The sequence below is a fragment of the Lagenorhynchus albirostris genome, chromosome 1, assembly GCF_949774975.1.
Source record: "Lagenorhynchus albirostris chromosome 1, mLagAlb1.1, whole genome shotgun sequence".
Lineage (NCBI taxonomy): Eukaryota > Metazoa > Chordata > Mammalia > Artiodactyla > Delphinidae > Lagenorhynchus > Lagenorhynchus albirostris.
In genome coordinates, this window is record NC_083095.1 from 11,431,581 (window position 1) to 11,454,117 (window position 22,537).

At 54.7% G+C, this 22,537-nt stretch overlaps 1 protein-coding gene across 2 annotated transcripts in view; it reads left to right on the forward strand.

The window, feature by feature from the left end:
- ITPK1 (inositol-tetrakisphosphate 1-kinase) overlaps positions 1–22,537 on the forward strand; it is a 161,411-nt gene that overhangs the window by 37,308 nt on the left and 101,566 nt on the right. For both annotated transcript variants that reach the window (XM_060167069.1, XM_060167033.1), the window contains one exon: positions 2,694–2,718. Coding sequence is in view for 1 of the 2 variants with exons in the window: in XM_060167033.1 (XP_060023016.1) it covers positions 2,694–2,718 (25 nt within the window). In the remaining variant the exon portion in view is untranslated. The remainder of the gene's footprint in view (positions 1–2,693; positions 2,719–22,537) is intronic.

The following is a 22,537-nucleotide window of genomic DNA, read 5'->3' on the forward strand; positions in this document are numbered from 1 at the left end:
GCCCAGCTGCAGAGCCAGCACCCGCTCTCCTGAGGCAGCCGGGCCTCAGCTTGCCGGTCAGAGTAATGGGCAATCACCGCGGAAGGTGCCGTGAGCGCTCAGTGGGCCTTAGCTCCTCTCACCACGAGGGTGTCTGGTGTACGTGTGGCCAGACGTGTGTGGAAAGGGGACCGAAGCCCTGTCTTTTCTGCCAGAGGTGCAGTTTATCCTGTTCTTGGTGCTCTGAGCTGCAGAGAAACTGCACTGGCTCCTGGGAGCTCAGCCCCACTTCAGGTTGTCAGTCTGTCCTCGAGACCACTTTTTTTGTTTCTTTTATTTTACGTGTTCCATCTGTTTTCAAAGTTAGAGTGCTGTTTGTATTTTAGGACAGGGGTAAGGAGGGTGGGAACTGTCTGGGCTGATGTCTGATGTGGATGGATCGGAAGTGACTGCAGCTGCCTTCCTGAGGACATGAGAGCCACACGCCGGGATAACCTGGATGCCGAGAGAATTAACTTGGAGGGAGAAGCCAGGCCGGGCCCGGCACCTGGCTGAAGCCCTCTCCACCTGGCGTGGTCACGTACACACGGGCCTGTCTCCTGCAGGCCGTCTGTCTGTCCCCGAGACTCGTCCCCTGAGGCTCCCCCCTCAGCTGTTGAAGATCCCCATCCAGGGCTGCGGGTGGGGGCTGGCAGGGTGAGGAGGCGCGCTGCGCCTAACCTAGCCAGTCACGGCCACAGGCCACGTGACCATGGCGGGTTACCGTCACCGATGCTCCCTTGGCGCCAGGATGGTCTGGGGATGAGGCAGGGGCTCTGGGGTGTCCACAGGGCTCAGAAATGAATGGCGTGGGTTGTGAGCCGACGCCTGGGTGTGACATGGGTTCTAAGTGACGCCGTCTGTCCCCCTGCCGTGGGCTCTGGTGGCCCAGGGCGGTGCTGTCGTGTCCAGCCCGTCCCCTCATGCAATCGTGGTAGCAGATGCATATCGGCTGCCTTTCCTTCCAGAACTGCAGAGAAAGCTGAGTGACGGCGAGGGCCCCGAAAGCATCAGCTACTGTGGTTTTCAGATGGGGTTCCTCGGGGCCCGGGGTCCTGGGAGGTGTCTGCAGAGAAAGCTGAGTGACGGCGAGGGCCCCGAAAGCATCAGCTACTGTGGTTTTCAGATGGGGCTCCTCGGGGCCCAGGGTCCTGGGAGGTGTTGGGTGTGGAGGGGCGGGCAGCCGGGCACGTCCTGCAGTGTGACCTGGTCACCTGCTGTGCCTTGCTGTCTTACGTGGTGGCCTCCTTGTGAGTTTCCACTCTGTGCCCCGGTGCTCGGAAGGTGCTGGGAAATGCCTGTTGGGAGGGTTGGCAGGTGTCACCCCTGCTGTGCCGTGTGAGGTGCCACGCCTGTTCACCGTGGCCTGGAGGTTCCTCTGGGGCTTTGTGTCGTCTCCTCCCTTAGGCTGTGAGGCTCTCGGGGGCCCAAACCGTGGCTGTTGCATCTGTATTGTCCCCCAAGGGCCAGGCCAGGCACAGGAACCGAGCTGCGGCTCCTGTGTCTATGTTCAGGGACGTCTGGATGCCAGGCGGGCGCACAGCGAACTTGCCTCAGACCCTGCTCCAAGGAGGGAGTGAGGGCGAGAGAGCCCCAGGCCTTGACCTCGCCTGATCACAGCCTCCTCTGAGTGTCTGTGGGGGCTCAGCCTCTGTTCTCAGGAAAGCGCACACGGCCCGGGCTGTTGGCGTGCTGTCTGCGGTCCACACGCGCTCCGCCCCCAGGGGACAGCTGGTCGGCGCTCCGGAACCATGGGCTGGGAAGCGGTGCCCCGAGTTGACCCGGCATGTGCGGGCCGGGAGAGGACGCCGTGAGTCTGGGAAGGCTTCCTGGGAGGGCGTCTGTCAGAGCCGAATCCTGAAGGCTGGGATGGAGGGTGGAGGCCGAGGCTTGGAGATGCCACGCAGCCCTGTGTGTCCTGAACCGCTCGCAGTAAGGGCTGTGGGCGGGGGAGTTGGCGGGGAGCCTTTGTGTGCTCCTCTGGAGACACGGACCCCAACCCAGGCTCCACGGGGTGCGGTGAGTGAGGGCACGCGTGTGGGAGCACGGCGGCCCTGGGATTGTGCGGGGAGACACGGGGAAGGCGAAGTCCAGGCCTGGAAGGATATTGGCGAGGACCGTGGTGGTTGAACCAGGCTCAGAGGGCGGGCAGGATGTCAGTGGGGCAGAGATGACCAGCAGTGGACAAGCAGCCGGGCAGGACTGAAGGGCCTGGGGCCTCTTGCACGTGGGAATGTGGATGGGCTGCGGTGGGATGGGCTGAGGCCGGCCTGAGGGACTGGGCCAAGGTGTCCGACCTGACCCGGGAGGGAGTGGGGTTGGGGGGTTGGGTTAAGGCCATCGGTGGTGGGAGGGTCTTGGGGTGGTCCAGGTTGGAGCTGTGCCCCCGAAGCCTTGGCCCCGGGATTGGTGTGCGGGACGGCTGGCCGTGAGTGGCCTCTAGCCGGCTTCCTCTGGGCACCCAGCCCCCTCTTTCAGCCGCAAGGTGGCTTTGAGGGCTGGCTAGGAGTTCATAAGCCTCCCCCTTGAAAACAAGGCCATTCTGGGGACCATGGCCTGAGCGGTGCAGCTGCAGTCTCCTCGCTGCTCTGCCTCCAGCTGGCCCTAGTGAAGTTTCTGGAAGGATGCTTCCTGCCTGCTGGAGTAACCTGTGTTTTCTTTGTTTTTCTCCACAGGAAGCGAGGGATAGAAGTCGTGCAGGTGAGTACAGACCACACCCTCGCCGTTGTTCAGCTGGGGGGGCCTTCAGCCCTCACTGTTCCCCCCTCCCTGAAGAGTCTGGGCGCTTGGCCTCTCCTTACGTGCTCTCGTTTTTAACTTCTCTCCCCGTGCAATGGACGTGATTGCCGCCCCGGCGGGACCGAGCTGGAGCTGGCGGTGTGTCGGGGTTGAGGAACTGCTCTGCTTTGCTGGTGCGGGAGTTGTGGCGCCCTTGGTGGGGGCGGGGATGGGCCGGGTGAGGGGCGTAGCCACCCAGCCACTCGCCTGTCCTCAGGCTCCGCTGCGGGAGCTCCAGCCCCCAGGGGCTCTGCTTCGGCTGTTAGAGCTCTGGGGACAGGCCTTCTCCTACCCTGGACCATTCTTGTATTATGGCTGACGTGGTATCGTCTTCTCCACCGATGCTCCTCCCCCTGCCCCAGGGTTCGTCCCCCTCCCCCTTGTCACCCCTTTTCTGCTCTCAGTGGCCATATCTGATCCTCCCGATGTACCCCTGGCCCCTGGAGTGTGGACTGAGTCAGTGGGGGCTCCTGACCCCTGTGTTGCCTCACCCTGGGTTGGACTTGGGTCAGGAGCTCACTGGGGAAGGGAGGATGGTTGGAGAGACTCTCCTGGGGGGGTGGGGGGTGGGGCAGGGTGGGGCTTGCCCTGTGGGCCCCAAATAGATGACAAGCTCGGACCGCATTGGACCGCAGCAGTAACGCCCGGAGGTTGGATCTGCCTGAGAGTGGGGAGGCAGGGAGCGGGGGGTGGGTGGGTGTGTCATGCCAGGGGATCCCTCTGGCCAGCTGCATTTGTCCTGGCAATGACAACTCATGGGGGATGGGAAGGGGGCCACTGCTCTCTGTGTTGACATGACGATTCCCTCAGCTCTTGGTCAGGGGCAGGCTGTGACATTTGCCCCAGAGGTTTGGCCTGCTCCCCAGCAGGTAGCGGTGGGTCTTGGTGAGACCCGAGGGTGGCCTGGTTGTGCTTGCTGTCGCCCTCTCTGTCCCTGTCCAGGGTGAGTCTGCCTGTCTGTGCAGCTCGGCTGGCAGCCCTTCTTCCAGCTGTAGCTGCAGAGAGGGTAACCCAGGCCGGGGCTACCTCAGGGCCGATGGGGAGCCTGGCCCTCTGATACAGTATCTGCAGTAGGTTTTCATAAGGCCTGCTGAGAAGCTCTCGGAGCCCTCCGTGTTAACGCCGGCCCCAGTCCCCCTCCCCACACCTAGTAGGTTCTGTGGGTGTTGGTCTCAAGCTGCTCTGCTCCTGGGACCACAGTAGGCCTGGTTGGTGGGGTGAGGCTGGGGGCCTCTGTCTGGCTGCCAGAGTGGCCGGCTGCTGAGTTCTTCCTCCTGGCCTCGCTCTTCGTAGCTTGTGGGTTGAACTTGTCACCCCAAGGCTGAGGTTTGTTTTGGGAGAGGAGGTAGTTTCTAGAAGCCTCTGAGCAGCTGTGTAGTTTTCATCCTGCCTCATCTTGGCTCTGCAGTTTCATGATCTGCACTGAGCTTTTCTGTGGACCTCAGTTTCTCCATCCATCGAAAGGGGGAGGTCTGAAGCCTACTAAAAAGTATGCTTTCAGCGTCATTTCTGATTGATTAGTAGTGGGTGCCTGGAGGATTCTAAAATCCGTGAATGGCTGAGGACAGGGATCGATTGGTAATGCCTGCTAGGGGTCCAACCGTGGGCAGAGGAGGTGCGGTTGTATTTGTGTCATTCTGGAGCTTAGGTGTTTCCTGCTCCAGGATGCTTTGGCTTAGTTTTGTCTCTCAGTCCTTTTTGACGGTTACCTTGGAAGCCCCCAGATCCTCTGTAGATGCTCCTATACCCACCACCAAGGCCTAGACCCATAGTTGGAGCGATCGTTGGAGGTTACCGTGTGAAGGGCCAAGTGCTTCCCTGAGGTTAGCTACAGCCTCCCATCAGGGTCCATGAGGAAATTTCTGTTGGGAGCTGTTTTTAGAGGAAATGAATTTGCGTGCTCACGAACAACCACTGCTTAAAAGGTGAAGAGATATGCTCTACCCCCAATACCTGATTTCTGTTCACACCAGATCCTGGACTATAGCACAGTGGGATGCCACCCCTCCCACGGGAGGGGAGAGGAGGGGGGACCGGGGAGGGTGCCTTGGAGCTTCAGGATGTGAGGGACAACGGAGGGGTCAGTGTGTTCTCTTTACATGGCTTCCTGGGAAGATGAAAACCTTTAATCCACTTTGTGGGTAGAATGAGAAACCGAAGCCATTGTTTTAGAATCTACCAGGCAGAAGAAGAGTTATGAAATCCTTTTTGATGGGTCTACTGTTCATTTTGGTGATGCCTTGAGGGAGGGAGGAAGTGGTGGCTGGGGACCAGCGTGAAGGCAGGCTGGAAGCTTTCCATGCCGACATCTAAAAATAAAACCCACCACGACACCTCTCTCTTCACCTCCTCCTAGCATCCCCGAGTGTTTGGAGAACTTGAAATTTCAAGACGTAGAGAAAAGGTTCTTTGCAAAAATTGGAAACCAAGCCACTTGGCTTTTTTTTTTTCAAAATCAGCCGAGCCTCTGTGCACCAGACCCCAGGCTGGTGGGCCACTGGCTGCTGGAGATGGGCGTTTGCCAGTCACTGGGTGGCAGTGACTGAAGAGGGTGAGAGTAAGCACACCACCAGCCTCCACCCGGCATTTCCTGTGTCAGGTGCTCTGAAGGCCATTGTCCCATTTTGTGCAGCCACCTGGTAATGTGAGTGGTGTTTCACGTCCATTTTAGACATTAGGAAACAGGTTCAGAATGTTGTGGCTTCCCTCAGGGAACTCAGCTGGTAAGCGGTCGAGTTGGATTTAGGTTCAGTTGGTTTGTCTGTAAAGCCCATGGTTTTTCTGATAACTGGGTCTCCCCTGCCTGTTAATAGATGGCTCGGTTTACTACTTGCTTCCATACCTGTTATTACCTGGGCTTTGGCTACTATTTAAAAAAAGCATGCTGGGACCTAGGGTCAGGAACCAAGACTGTAAAATGATGGTAAGACCTGCAGTGTTTGTCTTGGTCACGAGAGCTGTTCTTCCAGCTATTGAATGGCAGTAGTGACACTATGGGTGCTAACATCTATTGGGCACTACTGTATACCAGGCAATGATGCCATTTAATGGAAGGAAGCATTTGTGTGTAACCTCTCCAAGGAGGGGGTGGGAGCACATTTAAGAAAGTAACTCTTGCAGATCTTCAGCCAACTCATGTGTTAGTTCCCACAGCTGATCTGCTTGGGAAGGAGCTTGTAAACTCTCCCGTCGGCCCTCCATCCGTCTCTACAGAGGCAGTGCACGTAGTGGGGGCGGGAGCCAGATGGCCTGGGTTCATGTTTCTGACCGTCTGACCTCGGGCCAGTTTCCTAACCCCCAGGTGCCTCAGGCTCCCTGTCTGTAAAATGGGGATAGTAGTGGTGCCTGTCCCCTGGGATTGCTGTGAGGACAAATCGCATTAATTTGGGTAAAGCAGTTGGCACCGCGCCTGGCATACTGGAAGCTGGTTGTCTACAGGAGAAGCACACACTCTCATTACCCACAGGCAGATCTGCACGTGATGTGTGACCCCGGGGCATACATCCTTCTTGGGCAGCATGTGACTGGTTGTTAGGATCCTGGGCAGGTGAGGTAGGTCCACTTCTTTGCTTGCAACAGAATTGAAAGAGGGCCTGATTGAGTTGTCAGATGATAGGACATTAAAAATGAGTTTTGATAATAAATTACTGTAATTCTTGCCATATAATTCTAAAGGAATTCAGAGAATTTGCTATGGTAAATCTCTTTCCTTTCCATTTTTTAAATTTATTTGAATAGGTGGTTTCAGCACTATAAAAATTGAAAAATGGAGATAGAATTGATAATAAACACTGCTTTATTCTAGCAGTCGGTAATAGTCATCTCTGGATATGTGAAATAATTTAAAAAAAATTACCATTCATCTCTTCTGAGATGTATTTCTAATAAGGTTTAATTTTTATGATTCTTACTTGTACAAATTTATAATATATCTCTGTGATATTGATCAGTTATGTACTAATAGTAATAATAATTCAATCCAGAAGAAAACTTTTGACACTTAGAGCTTTATGGTCACATGAAATTAAAAAATTAAGACATTTATACTCTTTTTTTTTTTGGCCTCATACTACAATAGACTAATCAATGAAAGGCCTTCAAACATGAAATACACTGATAGTGGAAACACCTCTGAGGGATGTGGATTGGAAATTGGAGTTTGAGGAGGCGGAAGGAGCCTTGCTATCTTTCCACGTGTTTAAGAAGCGCCCGATTCTGTAATTTTAAGATGGATGATGGTGGATCTCAAATCACTATGGTATTTAGATTCCACTATATCCATTTAAAAGAGAAACAGTAACAGTTTTATTCTGAAATGTTAATATTTACAATATGTTGGAAATTACATCCTCTACAAGTATTTAAACTTACGATGAGAAATTTTAGATGTCAACTTGAAAATGTGCAAATTGATATATAGTTTTAAACATTTATTTTGGGAGGTTTGGTTTGAAGGCCACTGCTTTAGAGCGTTACCCCGTTTGCTTCCCAGAACCAGACTCTGAGGCAGACACCGCCTCGGAGCGGGGGTCGGCAGGCCGGCTCTCAGGCCATCAGAGGCCCCGCTGGGACTGGGCCACTTGGCCTCTGGGGCCTGTGTGTCTGAGACTCAGAAAGGCTTTGGCGGTGGGCTTGTCTGCGGGCCAGCTGACCTCTCCTAACGTGGGCCTGTTGGGCCAAGTGATGCTTGATAATAATAAACACCTGCCGTTACCTGCTCAGGTAGCGTGAGAAGGCCCAGGTAAGCCCGAGTCCAGCAGGGCTGGGAGGAATGGAAGTCCTGCTCTGTGATCAGCATTGGGACTTGACTAGAGCACAGGGGGAGAGTGGGACAAGATGCCCTCCACCCCTGTGTCCTCAGGGGCTACCTGTCATGACAGTGACGGTCCTAGGTACCTGTTTGCCTCAGTTGTCTCTTCTGTACTGTTGTGATGAGGGTGCTGGACGCACAGGGCCCCTTGACTCCTCCATTTCAGGCGTTAACAATTGGCCTTGCTGAGCCAATGAGGTGAGGGCCCCTCATCACCGGCAGGTACCATTTGGGAAGACTGGGCCCCCCCTCGCAGCAGGATTCAGCAAACCTTCACTGGGTGCCTGCTGTGTACCAGGCTGCAGGCGCTGGGAACTCACGTGGGCCCAGGCCACATCCCTGCAGCTCTCTGAAGTCTGCAGTTGGCAGCCAGGGGCCAAAGTGGTGGCGATCATGGGCACAGGCACGGAGGAGGGTCCTTACCCCGCCTGGTAAGTCAGGAAGGTTTCCTTCCTGGAGGAGGGCAGGGTGAGCCTGGCTAGTGGCGATGAGCCTTGGCCACCTGACAGAGCCCGGCTGAGAGGTAGATTCAAGCCCACAGCCCCGCTCAGGGCTGGACCTGCTCCCGAGGCCCTGCTGCTCCCAAAACAACTAGTGACCAAGCGTTGAGCACGGCACAGCCATCACGGCCCTTCCACCCAGTGAACCTTTGTTGGTAGAAAACATTCCTTGGCCACTTGGGTCATCTGTGGCCTGGGGCTCTGCGGAGGGCTGGGCAGGAGGCTTGCATCAGCCTTGCAGGGCGCCTTCCCCTGGGAGCATTTTCCACTCTGACCTGATCTGTGGGGAAGGCTTGGGACGGAAGCCTGTGGGTTCTCCATCCCTGGACCCCATCGCCCCTTTCTAGGACAACCCTGAACTCAGTGGAAGAAGATCCGGAGAGAACAACGTGCCTACTTCCCTGCCCACCTCCAGCCTTGGCATCCTCAGGAACGTGTACATCGCATCCCACCCCCTGCCCGCCAGGTTCCCAGGGCGGTCTTTCACCAGTTCTCTTCAAAGCGCCAGGGGAGAGGGAGATGACTGTTAGCCCGAGAGGGGCTGGAGTCTTAGTTTAAAATGCAAATAAGCAAGCTGTAAGTGTGAGAAGTACAGCTGCTGGTTCGAGATTCATTGTCCTCCTTGCAAATTCCTTGAGAATTCAGACATTACGAAACCCCAGTCTCTGGAGCAGCCACTGTTTCTCAAGCCGGTGAGGAAGTAAATACATTTCCCCAGCTTGCAAAAGAGTGAAGGGTGGGCTGCAGGCTTTTCCTGGGGGTTCCTGCAGAGTTGTCGCCTGCTTGAGATGTTGGAGTTCTTTGTGTGTTGTCTCTCCCTTTCTGCACAAAGCACTCAGGGCAGGAGGTTGGGTGGCAGAGGATAAAGCAGAAGAGGAAAGACTAAGAAAGAGAGACAGACAGACAGACGCCGAGAGCAGGCCACGTGCCCAGGGCTGATAGAGGACTGGGTGCTGGGCACCTGGAGTTGGAGGGGTGCAGTGACAGGGGCCCCAAGCCCGCGGGCAAGCCTGGAGGGTGGGGGGGCTTGTCTGTGCCTCTGTGGGCCCCGCGAGGACACAGGGGCAGCAGGCATGAAAGTGGGGAGTGGGCAGGTGGGGGAGAAGGCCTTACGGGGACGTTGATGCCTCTCGATACAGGATAAACGAGGCGTACGTGTGGGTGGGGAGGTGAGGTATGTGAATGTCATTTCGGGCAGGGAGCACAGCCTGTACGAGGACCCAGGGGCTGGGAAAAGGGGGTCTTTTGACTGTCAGTGGAATGGTTTGGAAGTGCCGAGGCCTCGGCCATGAGGGAGTCGGGAAGCAGCCAGGTCAAGAGGGAGGCGGGGCCAGCCCACAGGAGGGCCGGGTGAGCTGACCACGGGATGCTGGGGGCATCAAAGGGCTTCTCATCAAAGGGCTTCTCGGTGGGAGAGGTGTGCGCGCCAGTTAGAGGTGATGGGGGAGGGTCCCACTGGGAGGGCACATGGTGGGGGATTAGACAAGCCAGACTGGAGGGTGAAGAGCTGGGTCTTCTGGTTGGAGGCTGGGGCTGGAGCCTAACGGGGACCCTGGGTCTGGCTGGCATGGACGCAGTAGTGGATGGCAGGGGACACAGAGGGCGGGGTGTGGTGCCTGGGTTGCGGGGGGCGACAGAAAGTGCGGAGTCAGTCCTCAGACTGGGGGGCTTAGGAGCAGCAGCGGGGAGCGAACGCTGGTCAGACAGGTGTGTTGAAGGCGGGCAGCTAAGTTCAGTAGCGGCTTCCTTACTGAGAGCCGGAAGGAGAGTCACATGGCTGAGTGAGTGGTACGCCTTCCTCCAAGGATTATAGGTGCTGGATTCTCCATTCACCTTTAAAAAATGTATGTTATTTAGTTAATATTTTCACGATTCAAAATTGTTTTAATAAGTACGTTGTTCAAGGTGTCAAATGATTAATCCCCAGCTGGGTTCCCTCTGCCACCCAGTCTGTCTCCAGCGTGGCCCAGCTGGCTGACCTTGGTGCCTCCTGGATTTTATTTCCAGGTAGTTGGGGCCCAGGTAGGGCTGGACACCTCTGAACATTCTTCCTTCCATCTGCTCCCTCTGCTGGGTGCTCTGGAGCCCAGTGTAAGGGGCTTGGGGAATATCGGTTGCCTTGGTGTTTCTTGGGCCCCTGACATCCTTGCAGCTGGAACAGCCCAGGGCAGCCGCCACTTCCTTATGGGCAGGGGCTTTCTGAAGGCCACCTGAGTATGACCCTGATGCTGACCTCTGGCAGCAGACCCCAGCACCTCCAGGGAGGGTGGCCATGGGACTGGGAAGTTGGCTCTGCACAGAATGTTTCCATGTGGCCATTTGGAACCATAATTGGGATATAGATTGTTCTTGGCTGGGTTCAGCCTCCACGTGGATTCCAGAGGTCTGGGTTTGAGTTTCCGTTAGTCTGTTTTCTGTCTGTGTGTGATCTCACTTTCCTCATCATTAAATTGGGATGACACTTAGCACGCAGGACCTAAGACGCCTAACAGAAGTGCAAGGATTGTGGGCTTATTCTCCCTGATCCTTTGTTATGAACGGTGTGGTTTATATGTGTGTAGGGCGGGGGGATACAGCTGCAGGTGAAACTGTGCGGCTTAGAAAAATATGTCGAGCAAAGAATGTGATCTTTCTGTCCCCCCTGCCAAAGTAACACTTTTCGGTTTCTAACTGTTGTGGATTTTACCTTAATTCCTTTTTAAAAGATAGATTTCATTTTTAAAAAAATTGAAACACAGATATTTGTATCATTTTCAAAACTTTGAAAGTTGTTTTTATTCTTATTTACTTAACGTATATTTAATGGAGTTAGTCACATTTATCTGTAAGCATGATCCTCAAAGTATTTGTATAATAACGATACACGGGGCCGGGGAAGTGTTATATGTTGGGGAGCGCACCAGCTGTTCATAGTGGCTGTTCATAAGGGATCGTGTTTTGGAGGGCAGCGTGGGAAAGTGACGATGTAAGTGCGGTCGACGTCGACTGAATGGTTTCAGTTCTGCCAGTTTTATTTTTATTCTGGAGCTTTTTAGACTTGCTGTTACAAATAGCAACGCTCTCCGGCGTCAGCGCAGTCCTGCGTGGCTTCAGAGGGCTGTGAACCTCAGTTCTGGGGTGTTCCTTCCTGGCCTTTGACTCGCTGAGTCAACTTGAGTACGTCCTTAAACAGAAAGCTCTCCGGCCAGGGAAGCTGGAATCCGGGTGCCTGGGTGGGCTCTGCGGGAGCCAGGCACCCACTCCCAGCCCACCCCCACCCCGGCTGCAACACGGGTCCACACCGAGTCAGGGTTCCATCTCCTTGTCCCTCGGCCGTTGGTGGGCCTTCCGATTTCACTGGCCACCTCGGGGGATACAACAAGTAAGCACGTGAAAGCAAAAGGAAGAAGGAGCGTGGCGAAATCAGAAGGGCTTAAAAGGGACAGGAAGAGCCAGCAGCAGAGGTTCTGCTTTGAAAGTAGTCACCTGTTTTGAGGTCGTCGTGGGGTGAAGTTGTCTAGAGTGTTACTCAAAGTGTGGTGCGCCAGCCATTGCCTGGGAGCGGGTTAGAGGGCCAGCCCAGAGCTGCCGCATCCACGTCCCCAGGTGAGCCGGCAGCACGTTTCCAGTTGCAGAAGCTCCACTGCAAATAGTTGGTGCCCGTTTGAGTTGGGGAGGGTGCGCCTCCTGGGGCTGAGACTCTGTGTGAAATGGTGAATTGACCTGAGGGCCCCGGGTGCACAGCTAGCACTGGGAAAGCAGGAGTGGAGACGGGCGTTGCCATCTGCTGTTTCGCGGATCACGAAACGTCCTTAAACCTTTCGGTGGCTAAGAAGCTGGCATCTCCCTCTCCGGCCCCCTCCCCACTCTCATGTTTCTATTTGTGCTGTTAGACCTGTTCAGATGTCACCTTGCCAGTGACAGCTTCCCTGCTCCCCCCGCAGACCCCCTCGCCCCAAACTGGAGCTGCCTGTGGACTCGTGCTCCTGGGCCAGAACCCTCCTCTGTCTTTTTTTTTATGGTATATCTCATTGTATTTATTTATTTATTTGGGTATAGTTTCTTTACAATGTTGTGTTAGTTTCTGCTGTACAACGAAGTGAATCAGCTATATGTATGTATATATCTCCTCCCTCTTGAACCTAGCACCGCCCCCCCAGCCCATCCCACCCATCTAGGTCATCACAGAGCACCGAGCTGAGCTCCCTACGCTATATAGCAGGTTCCCACTAGCTATCTGTTTCACACATGGTAGTGTATATATGTCAATCCCAATCTCCCAATTCATCCCACCCCCCTTCCCCCCTGTGTCCACACGTCCGTTCTCTACGTCTGTGTCTCTATTCCTGTCCTGCAAATAGGTTCATATGTACCATTTTTCTAGATTCCACATATATGCATTAATATATGATATTTGTTTTTCTCTTTCTGACTTACTTCATTCTGTATGACAGACTCTAGGTCCATCCACCTCACTACAAATAACTCAATTTCGTTCCTTTTTATGGCTGAGTAATATTCCGTTGTATATATGTGCCACATCTTCTTTATCCATTCATCTGCCGGTGGACATTTAGGTTGCTTTCATGTCCTGGCTATTGTAAATAGTGCTGCGGTGAACCCTCCTGTCTCTGAGGAGGGCAGCCCCTGGCCCTGCGTGTGCTCTGTGTTTGCTGGGTGAGTGAATGAAGGACTGAGCCGAGAACTTTCTATTATGGAAGACTCACGTGACATAGCAGATTAGGGAGGGCAGTATAGGGCACCCTGTGTGCCCATCGCTCAGCTTGCTGTCCGTGACCACCTGGCCAGTGTCACTTCCTGGAGACCTCGTTCCCCACTGGACAGTTTGAGGCCAGTCTTACCATTCTGTCAGTTCATCCATGAATGTGTCACTGCATGTCTCTGTAAGGTAAGGACTAGCCCTTGTTCTTACCCTCTCAGTGGGCCATTCAGAGGTGGGTTGGGGTGCTGCCAGGTGATGGGCCCAGCTTCTGGGTCCGGCCCCTGCGCTGTAGCAGTTCCCGGCCCCTGGGAGGCAAATGAGAGGCAGCGCTGGGGCAGGTCCTTGGGGCCCTGCTGTCTTCCTGCTGACTTCAGGGCCACTGGTGGCTGTTAGAAACCCAGGATGTGCGTGAATTGCTTGGGTTCATATTGGTCCCTCCCTAGGGTGGTCGTTATAACGGTGTTGGGGAGATGATCAAAGCAATGTGGACACAGCCTTACCGTGTTCTGGGAACTTCTCTAAGCGCTTACGTACGTTAACTAATTTAATCCGCGCAACAATCCAGAGAAGGACTATTATTTAGTGCAATTATTAGCTCTGTTTGATGGATAAACGTTTTGTTTGTTTGGTTTTTGTTTTTGGCTGTGCCGCGTGGCTTGCGGGATCTTAGTTCCCTGACCAGGGATTGAACCTGGGCCCTCGGCAGTGAGAGCGCTGAGTCCTAACCACTGGACCGCCAGGGAGGTCCCAGTGGATAAACTTTTATTATCCTTGCTTTACGGATGAAGAAACTGAGTCAGAGAGAGCTTGCCCCAGCCTCTGAGCTGGTGTGAGGCAGAGCCGGGCCCAGCATGCAGGCTCTGGTCCATCTCATAACCTCTGCAGCCCACTGCTGCTTGTGCCTCATCTCTGAAGCCAGCGCTTCCTTGCAGTTCCTTTGCCCGGGTGTCTTGACCTCTCTCCTGGACTGGCCCATCTGCTGCCCAAGTGCTCTTTCCCAGACAAGCTCCATCCTGTCACAGCGTGGCTGCAGGGCCCAGCCTACAGGGTGAAGAGCCTTCCTTGGAGGGATCCACAAAGCCTTTAGCCGTTGGTTCTCACTCTGGGGAGCCCAGCCCGGGCCACGCCCTTACATGCACCCCAGAGCACCCTCTGCAGAGCCTCAGCCTGCTCCTCCGTGTATCCTGTCCCGGCAGCCCGCCGCGGCCTTCCTCCTGTTCCATCTGGTGGACACTCATTCATCTGTGTGGCCAAGCTCACTGCCACTAGCTCCTCAAAGCCTTCCTGGGTCCCCCAGGCCCAGAGAGCCTCTCCCTCGTCTGGGCCCCTCCCCCCTGTGCCCCCAGCCTCCTAGGCACAGAAGCTCCCATTCCGTGGCATAATCACATATTCTGGCAGCTTCTCCTCTTCTCTGGAAGCTCCTTAAGGCTGTGGACCATGTCTTCTTCTGGGGTCTGTGCCAGCCAGGCGTGCCTTCTGGTTTATAGGCGCATCTTACCGCTGAATCTTTGGAAATCAGTGGAAAATAATTAAATATTGTAGAAATATATGCATTAGAAAAGTTCCCTATCATTTTATTCTCCAGAAATAACCACTGCTAAGTTTTCCTCTTTTTTTTTTTTTTTTTTGCGGTTCGCGGGCCTCTCACCGCCGTGGCCTCTCCCGCTGCGGAGCACAGGCTCCGGACGCGCAGGCTCAGCGGCCATGGCTCACGGGCCCAGCCGCTCCGCGGCATGTGGGATCTTCCCGGACCGGGGCACGAACCCGCGTCCCCTGCCTGCATCGGCAGGTGGACTCTCAACCACTGCGCCTCCAGGGAAGCCCATCTCTTTTGGTTTTCTAACACCTATTTAAAAATCTTTTAGTACTTTCAAAACTGGTATGTGAAGATCTAATGAGCCTTTGAGTGGAGGAAGTAGAGGAATAACATATTTGTATATTGTGGAGGGTTCTTAACCTGTGCTTAATGGTGTGTGAAGGCTGAGGCCGGGTGAGGGGTCTTGGAATTTCTTTTTTTTTTTTTCCCCAGCACTAGGATGATACGTCACGTAGCACCACTTTGAAAGGTCAGAAAGTATACGTAGACCGGAGAATTTCCCTTGTACTTATGAAGTGCTAACTTGTTAGTTTGTCATTTTAGCTATTTCCAGAAAGAGAAGACTGTGTTACTTTCATAGTCTAGGGATATTCCTGCCTTTTAGTGTTCTGCTCTAAACTCTACTGTTTACACTCTTATCTCTTTCCCTGAAGGCAAGGTTAGTAAGATAGGATTAAGTCGAGGCTGAGGAACAGAGGAGGATTAATATTACCTGTCAGGCCCGCTGCTGTGAGGGTACAGCAGGGTAGTTCTGAGCTTCTTGGTAGCCAAAGCGTGCAGGGAAATGAGATTAGCTGCCATGGAGGAGAAGAACTCTTAAGTTCCCAGGAGGGGGAGTAAAAATCATGGAGAAGATTGAACCTTCCTTCCTCAAATGTTGAAGAACCTCGTCAGTGTCACAAATAGGAAATTATTCTCTTGACCTGGACAAAAAGGGAGAATTCCAAGAGAAGCAGAAGTATGGTGGCCTGAGTACATCCTCCATGAGTCTGTGGTGCAGGGACATTGTCCTTCTGGCGGGGGGAGGGGGAGCTCTCCTGGACCACCCCCACCCCCAGCCCCTCTGCCTGGCCAGCTCTCGTCCGCCTGCAGCCTCACTCTGGAGCCATCGGGATTTGCATTCATCTGCCAGCAGCGGATTGGAAATAATGGTGGCTTAAAAGAAATACCATGTTTATTTCTCTCCGTGTGAGAGAAGCTGGACGCAGGAACTTAGAGCTGGTGTGTGTGCTCCGTAAAGCTGCACAGAACCCTTTTCTCTCTGTGCCACGCCATCCTCCGCTCTGGCTTCTAGGCTCCAGATCACCTCCTTGCCGAAGACGGCTGCTGGGGCTTCAGCCATCGTGTTGACATTCCAGGCCGTGGGAAAGTGGTCAGGGAGTAGGGCACCCTGCCTCGCACCTGAGTCTGTTCTCCCTAGGTGGCCTCCCCAGAAGTCCCACGTTACACTGCTGCCTATCTTGCCTTGGTCACGAGTGTTCTAATAGGCACTCGATCCTGGCGGCCAGCAGGCTAGAAGTGCGGTCTTTTTGCTGGGCATGCTGTCACCTCACATGAACTTGGAGAAGAGAGTGGGCATGGGTGTTGGGCTGCAGCTAACTCTGCCAGCACACTCGGGCTCTGGACTTATAACTGGACAAGTTACCCCCAAAGAGCTGTTGACAAAAAGGCAATAATACTGGAACCGGCCTTGCAGAGTTGTCGTGAGATTGAACCAGTGCAGGGAAGGAACAGCGCAGAGCCTGGTACGTAGCCGTCCTCAGAAGCAGCTGTTTGTTATTATTTACTGGAGCCATTATCCTCGTCGTCCTTGCGGCGCATGGAAATTCATATGAATCTAAAGTGTTGTGCAGGTGAACGATTGGGTTGGTAGCTGAGCCACAGCGAAAGGATCTCTCTTGTTTCATTTATTATCACAAGTAAAGAAAAAGAAAAGAAGCCAGAAATGTCTACAGCGTCAGTTACACTTGTCTGGTTTGCTAAGAGCAGGGCTGACAGGGACGATGCTCCTGCTGTGGTCCCGTGGGGTCCCCACTCGGGGGTGCCCTCCTGGACGTGGCAGCCCGAGGCCTCTCCTAGACTGGGACGTGGGCAGCCTGGTTTGTGGTGCCCTCTGGGATTGGAGCCGAGTTTGCCCTGGCTGGGGGCAGGCTGATTTACCTCCTGTTCCGAGATCTCCCTGCGCCCAGCCAAGGCATCACCTCTGAGGGTTGCTGACCCCTGACCCTGGCCACATAAGCCCTCCTCCCCAACCTGGCATGCTAGCTTCCCCTTGGCTGGGGGAAGCCCCAGGGGGCATGTGCACAGCTGCGATTTCATGGCTTTTCCAAAAGTTTGTGAACCCAGAGCTGCAGCTTGGCTCCCCTTCAGCCATCCCCACCTTGAGAACCCCCCGGGAACCCCGCAGTCTCCCCCTCGCCTTTCTCCCAGGTTCTCTGATGTTCTGTATGGGTGACAGGCAGGGGCAGACCTTTCAGGGACCCAGTCGGCCTGGCTGCCTCGTCCCCCTTCCCCGCAGGCCAGTTTTCCAGACGGACCAGCAGTCTGAGTCTTTCTCTTTTTGAACATCCTGCCGTGCCCTCAGAGCATACCCTATAAGGAGATCCCGGCTCACGCTGTGTCCCAAGAACTTGGCGTGGAGCGGGGCTCACTCATCACTTCCACAGAAGCCACTTGGGAGGCGCTCAGAGGTCCGATGGGAATGGGGGGGGCTTTCATCAGGTGTCCTGGGGGAACATTTAGGGCTCCCCGGTTCTCAAAAGAAAGTGACCAGCCTGGGCACCTGGGCAACGATCACCTAGTGATATTGCTTCAGCGCTCTGAAATGCCCACGTAATGATTCCACAGTGCTGTGATGTCTTTGGGCTGCGCTTCTGTGAACCAGCCAAGGTGGCAGCAGTGATAGTCTGGGCCTTGCCCACATTCCCGCTTTCCAGGTGAGAGCGCTGAGGTTCAGGCAGGTGGAGTGGCTTTGCTCTGTGCTGCCCAGAAGGTGAACAGCAGAGCTGGGATTGGGTTCCAGGCTGTGCAGCGGCAAAGCCAGTGCTTGCTCTGCTCCTTCCCACCTTCCCCTGGACCGAGAATTCAGTGACTGGCCCCTGGTCCAGCTTCTCCCCTTCGTAGCTGTGCAACCCTAGGCAAGTGGCAAAACCTCTCTGAGGCTCATCTACCAGACAGTGACAAGACTGATGAAATGTGATGAGACCAGGGCAGGTGGGAAGGCCTTCCTAAAGGAGAGCCGTGAGTAGCCTGAGGTCAGGTTGGGGGCTGGTAAGGATCTTCCAGCAGCTCACTGGTTTTCTTGCTCCTGAGATCACTTGAAGGGTCTTCTGAAGCCCATCCCTTTGTCTGATGGGGCAGAAATTTGGCCTCGACTGGGAGTCTCTCCGATCCCTGGTGGGTGGGGCAGGCAGGGTGTGGGTTTCCTGGCGTGGAAGCAGCCCTTGCCTCCCTCCCTTCTCCCTGCCTGGGCAATATTTTTGCTGCAGGCCCTGCCACGTGGAAATACGTTATTTACAGTGTTTTGACAGGAGCATCAAAAGCCTGGATGAGAAAGGATGCCTTTGGGACTGAGCTAATGGCCTAGGAGTGTGGCCTGAGGGGAAGGGAGCCTGGCACAAGAGTAGGGGGAGATACACAGTGCGGGGCTGGGGGTACCCATTTATTGAACTTGATAAATATGAGGCCCAGCCCTCCCCTGAGCTCAGTGCTTAATAAGGGTATGGACCGAGTGAATATCCCAGGCTGACCATTCCCGGCTCCCACTTCAATAAGGACAAGGGTGTCCCCAAGCCAGCTTTGGGCCTCAGCCTTCCCACTTTGCTGTCTGAGGCCTCAGTGCCATCATTTGCCTGATGGGGAGAAGATGAAACACGCTGAGGTGTGTTGAGGCCAGGCCCGTCTGTCCACAGAACCCAGGGACTCTCTAGCCGGGTCGTTCTGGACCCGTTTGCTGCCTCAAATGGTGTGGTGCTGCCGTGGGACCCGGGCCACCTGCCAAGGCGGCACCTCCGTCCCGCTTGATCCTCTGACCCTCCAGGAGCAGTTTGAAAATGTCTTTCAAAGTGGTCCAGGAGAGCCTCCTTTGTGGCTGGTGAGAGCAAAACATCTTTACCTGTGGCCCAGAGATAACCAGCGGCCACCTGTCACGAATGTCCTTTGAGTTTTTTCTCTCTGTAGAAATAGAACATGTTTATATATATATATATATATATATATATATGTATATATATTTATATATATATATTTTTTTGCGGTACACAGGCCTCTCGCTGTTGTGGCCTCTGCCGTTGCGGAGCACAGGCTCCGGACGCGCAGGCTCAGCGGCCATGGCTCACAGGCCCAGCCGCTCCGCGGCATGTGGGATCCTCCCAGACAGGGGCACGAACCCGTGTCCCCTGCATTGGCAGGCAGACTGTCAACCATTGTGCCACCAGGGAAGCCCAGTTTATATATTTTAAACAAAATTGTTTTCTGTTTGTACCCACTCCCCTCAGACACACTTAACATATTGTTGATCAAGTTTCCCCTTTTGTTAAAGGCTCCACTCAGGCTTGTTTTCTTTTTTCTATTTTATCTATTTATTTGGCTGCACCGGGTCTTAGCTGCGGCACACGGGATCTTCATTGCAACATGCAGGCTCTTGGTCGCGGCATGCGTGCGGGATCCCTGAGCAGGGATCGAAGCCGGGCCCCCCTGCGCTGGGAGCGTGGAGTCTTAGCCTCTGGGCCGCCAGGGAAGTCCCACAGACTTGTTTTCTGAACGGCTGCATAATGTTCTCTCTGTCGGCAAAGTTACTGAATTCTGTGGTTCTGGTTTGTCACTTGTAAATAGTGCTGTGATGAACACCTGGTTCTGATATTGTTGGGGCAAGTTGGTGATGACTTCTGTGGGCTATATGAATAATAAATCATATTTGTTGTTTTCACAGTTTATGAAAAGTAGTATGTACTCCTTGGGGGGAAAAAAAAACCAAACATTATAGGGAATTGTAGAAAGGGACATTGGTTTTGGAGTTTGTCCTGCTGGACTTGCGGATGCACCCAGGTTCTGTTTCTCTCTCAGGCGTCCTCTCTCCCCTCCTTCAGTTCTCACCCACGCCCCGGAGCCCCCCTCTCTGTCCTTCATGGTTGGAGGCTGTTGCCCATGTGTGTTCCCGACCTTGGGAAAGGGACGGAGAGTGTGGACACATGCTGAGGTGTTGGCCCCTGGGTGGGTGGTCTCCAGCACCGCCGGGCTACAGGCTGCTTCCCTGGGCCATCCACCATCTGCACCGTGGTCTTCCCGCCCTCTCTGCGACCCCTCCTGCTTCCAGGTGCTTTGCTCTTCTTTGCACATACCCGCGGTTTGCTAGCCAAGCTGAAGTTCAGACCACTTCTGAGAGTGGAGCGCTCCCGTCTCCCTAACACCAACCCACGCACCCCCCCCCCCCACCGGCAGAGGCGGCGAGCATCTCCGTCAAGGGACCAGCCTTCTCCTCACAAGTGCCGGTGGGCGAGTCATTTGCCTTCTGGTCCCAGCCTCCTCATGTGGAAGGGGATTTTCACGGCACCTTCCTCTGAGGTTGAGAAGATTCACCGAGCTAGAGTCAGGACGTCTACTGCAAGGCCTGGCACGAGAACCGTGTTCGGAAATCTGTGGCTGGTGCGGTGCGCCAGGATTCACCCCGTCCTTCGGCTGCCAGTCAGTTTTCGGGGAACTGAGGACTGGACAGTTAGTTTTTGAAAAAGAGTATCAAACACCAGCTTGCCTGTCAGGTTCCCTTTGGGGTGGGAGAGTTGGGTACAGCCCGGAGTCAAACCCTGCAGTGCTTCTGTGGTGGGAAGGGCCCAGCCCAGACTTCGGAGGAGAATTTCCAGTGTGGATGTGGGTCACTGTCCTACGGGATCCTGACCACGTGACTTCGAACCAGTTCCTTGTCATTGCTGAGCCTGGGTCCCCATCTTTCTTGGACATTTAGACTTTTATCTTGGTAGTTCTGGGAGGTGGGAATCTATTTATCATTCTCCCTCTTGTGCAGATGAGGAATCTGAGGCTCAGATATGTCACTTGCTTAAGGACATATCTAAGGCCACAGAGCTAGCAAGTACCAACCACTGGGGTCTTTGAACCAGAGAGACCTGACTCCCATTGGCCTGGGCTTTTGCTACTCTTACCATTCTCCCCGCCTGCCCCAGTGCTAACTGGACCTCCCTGGTTTCCCATAAAAACCTATTGTGCCCTTCGAGACTTTTCCGAGGATGCCACACACCCAGCCCTGTTGTCTTGCATGGGCCTTTGCAGCAGAGCAGAGTCACCCCCATTCCTGAGCTCTGTCCACTGTCCCTTCCCTCCCCACCCCCACTGATGCTCGCCTGTTCTAGCCTGTGACCCCTTGTTGGGAGAAGGCCCGCACCTGCCCGCCCTGCTTGGTGGTTCTGCACTCATCTCTCCCACCCAAGTTTGTTCCCGTTGTTCTAATCCTGTAATGTTCGGTGACCTGGAGAGTCTGACCAGGCGGCACCTGCGGGTGTTCCCAAGTTGTGTTCCCCGGGCTCATTGCCCTCGTGCAGCCGGGCCGGCTTTGGTTCCTTCTCTATGGAACAGGCTGCTGGCAATGATGCAATGTCTGGGGTTCCATCTCACCCTCCCCTCCTGTGAATCTCTGACTCTTCAGAAAGCGGGGTAGAAAACCTCCCAGTCATTCTCTCCATCTGTGCCTCCTTATTTCTTAGCCTTTCATCTTGAAGACAGCCTGGTGAGGTTGCCACGCTTGCACTGCAGAGTTGGAGATCTGAGCCCTCCTGGGTGGCGCAGGAGTGTGAGTGAGAATGCGTTGATCCGTTTGAAGCAGGCCCCTTTGATGGTCTTTAAATAGGGCAAATTTCTAGAGAATTCAGCCAGCTCCCCACATCAGACCCCACTCGGGTGCACTTGCTGTGGGTGTGGCACATGCACACGTGGCTGCCTCTGTGCGCACAGTGGTTTGGAGTCAGCTGACCGGGGTTTGCATCCTCTCTGACTTTGACCAGCTGTGTGACCTTGGGCAAGTCACTGCGCTTCAGGCTCATCATCGTAATGGTGTCAATCAAACTCACCCCTTTGGGAGGACCAGATGGGCGACCGCAGGCGCAGGCGCTGTATAAACTGTAAAGCGCCCTACGAGGTGAGCAGACGTGCCGATGCCCTCTCCCCAGCAGCACCCAGCTTCAGAGGCTCAGGAAGCATTTCTGGCCACGCCCAGTTTTCAGCCTCGCAACGTCACGCTCGAAAAATGCTCGCACGTGGCTTATTCAGCTTTAAGTGGGGGCAGATTCTGCAATGGGCTGTTTATTGTCCGCGTTGGATTTTTAATTTCTTATAAATTCCCCACAAATTGCTGTAGTACATCTCTATTTATTGAATCTGTCAGGGTTGTTTATGGTGCTGAGGCCTGGGCTCCCGTGTTTGTGGGCTGTTGCCCTGGTGACGCCAGGGTCTGAGACTCCGGAGGGGAGGCCCTGCCCCAAGGTGGCGTGGAAGGTTCTGGAAGGGCTGGCAGTGTGAGGTAGAGAGAGCCACGGCTGTTGCACGGAGGGCCAGCCTTGGGTCAGGCAAGGTGTTCAAGACTGTGGATTCCATGCCAACTTTACCTCCTTCCTTCTGGCTCCCGCCTTCCCATGGGGGGCGCACTGCTCCAGCCTCCTAGCTCTGCCCCTCCAAGCCCTTGCTGCTCCGAGTGGGTCTGGGGACGGGCAGCGCCTGCACCGCGGGGCACCTGTGGGAAAGACATACACTCCCCAGACTTGCTGGCTCACAGCTTGCGGTTCAGCAAGATGGCAAGTGCCCTCTTGCCTGTGCCCGACACACTGCCATCGGGTGACCTCTTCAGGACACCCCTGGGGCTCCCGGTCCTTAGGACAGAGCCCAGGGGCCTTGGCCTGGCAGTCCTTTGTCTCCACCCACCACCATCTTACCCGAGATCTTTCCAGCTCCATCTCCCCCATCCCCCTCGGTCCTGCTGCATCTATCCCTCCACCCCTCCAGCTCTGCACATGCCCATCTCCACTTGCCGTGGCTGCCCCAGCTTTCTCTCTCTGGGGAATTATAGGCATCTCGGAACAGGCAGCTCCTGAGAAACCTCCTCCTTGAAGCCCTCTCTGCTTTCCCTGGAC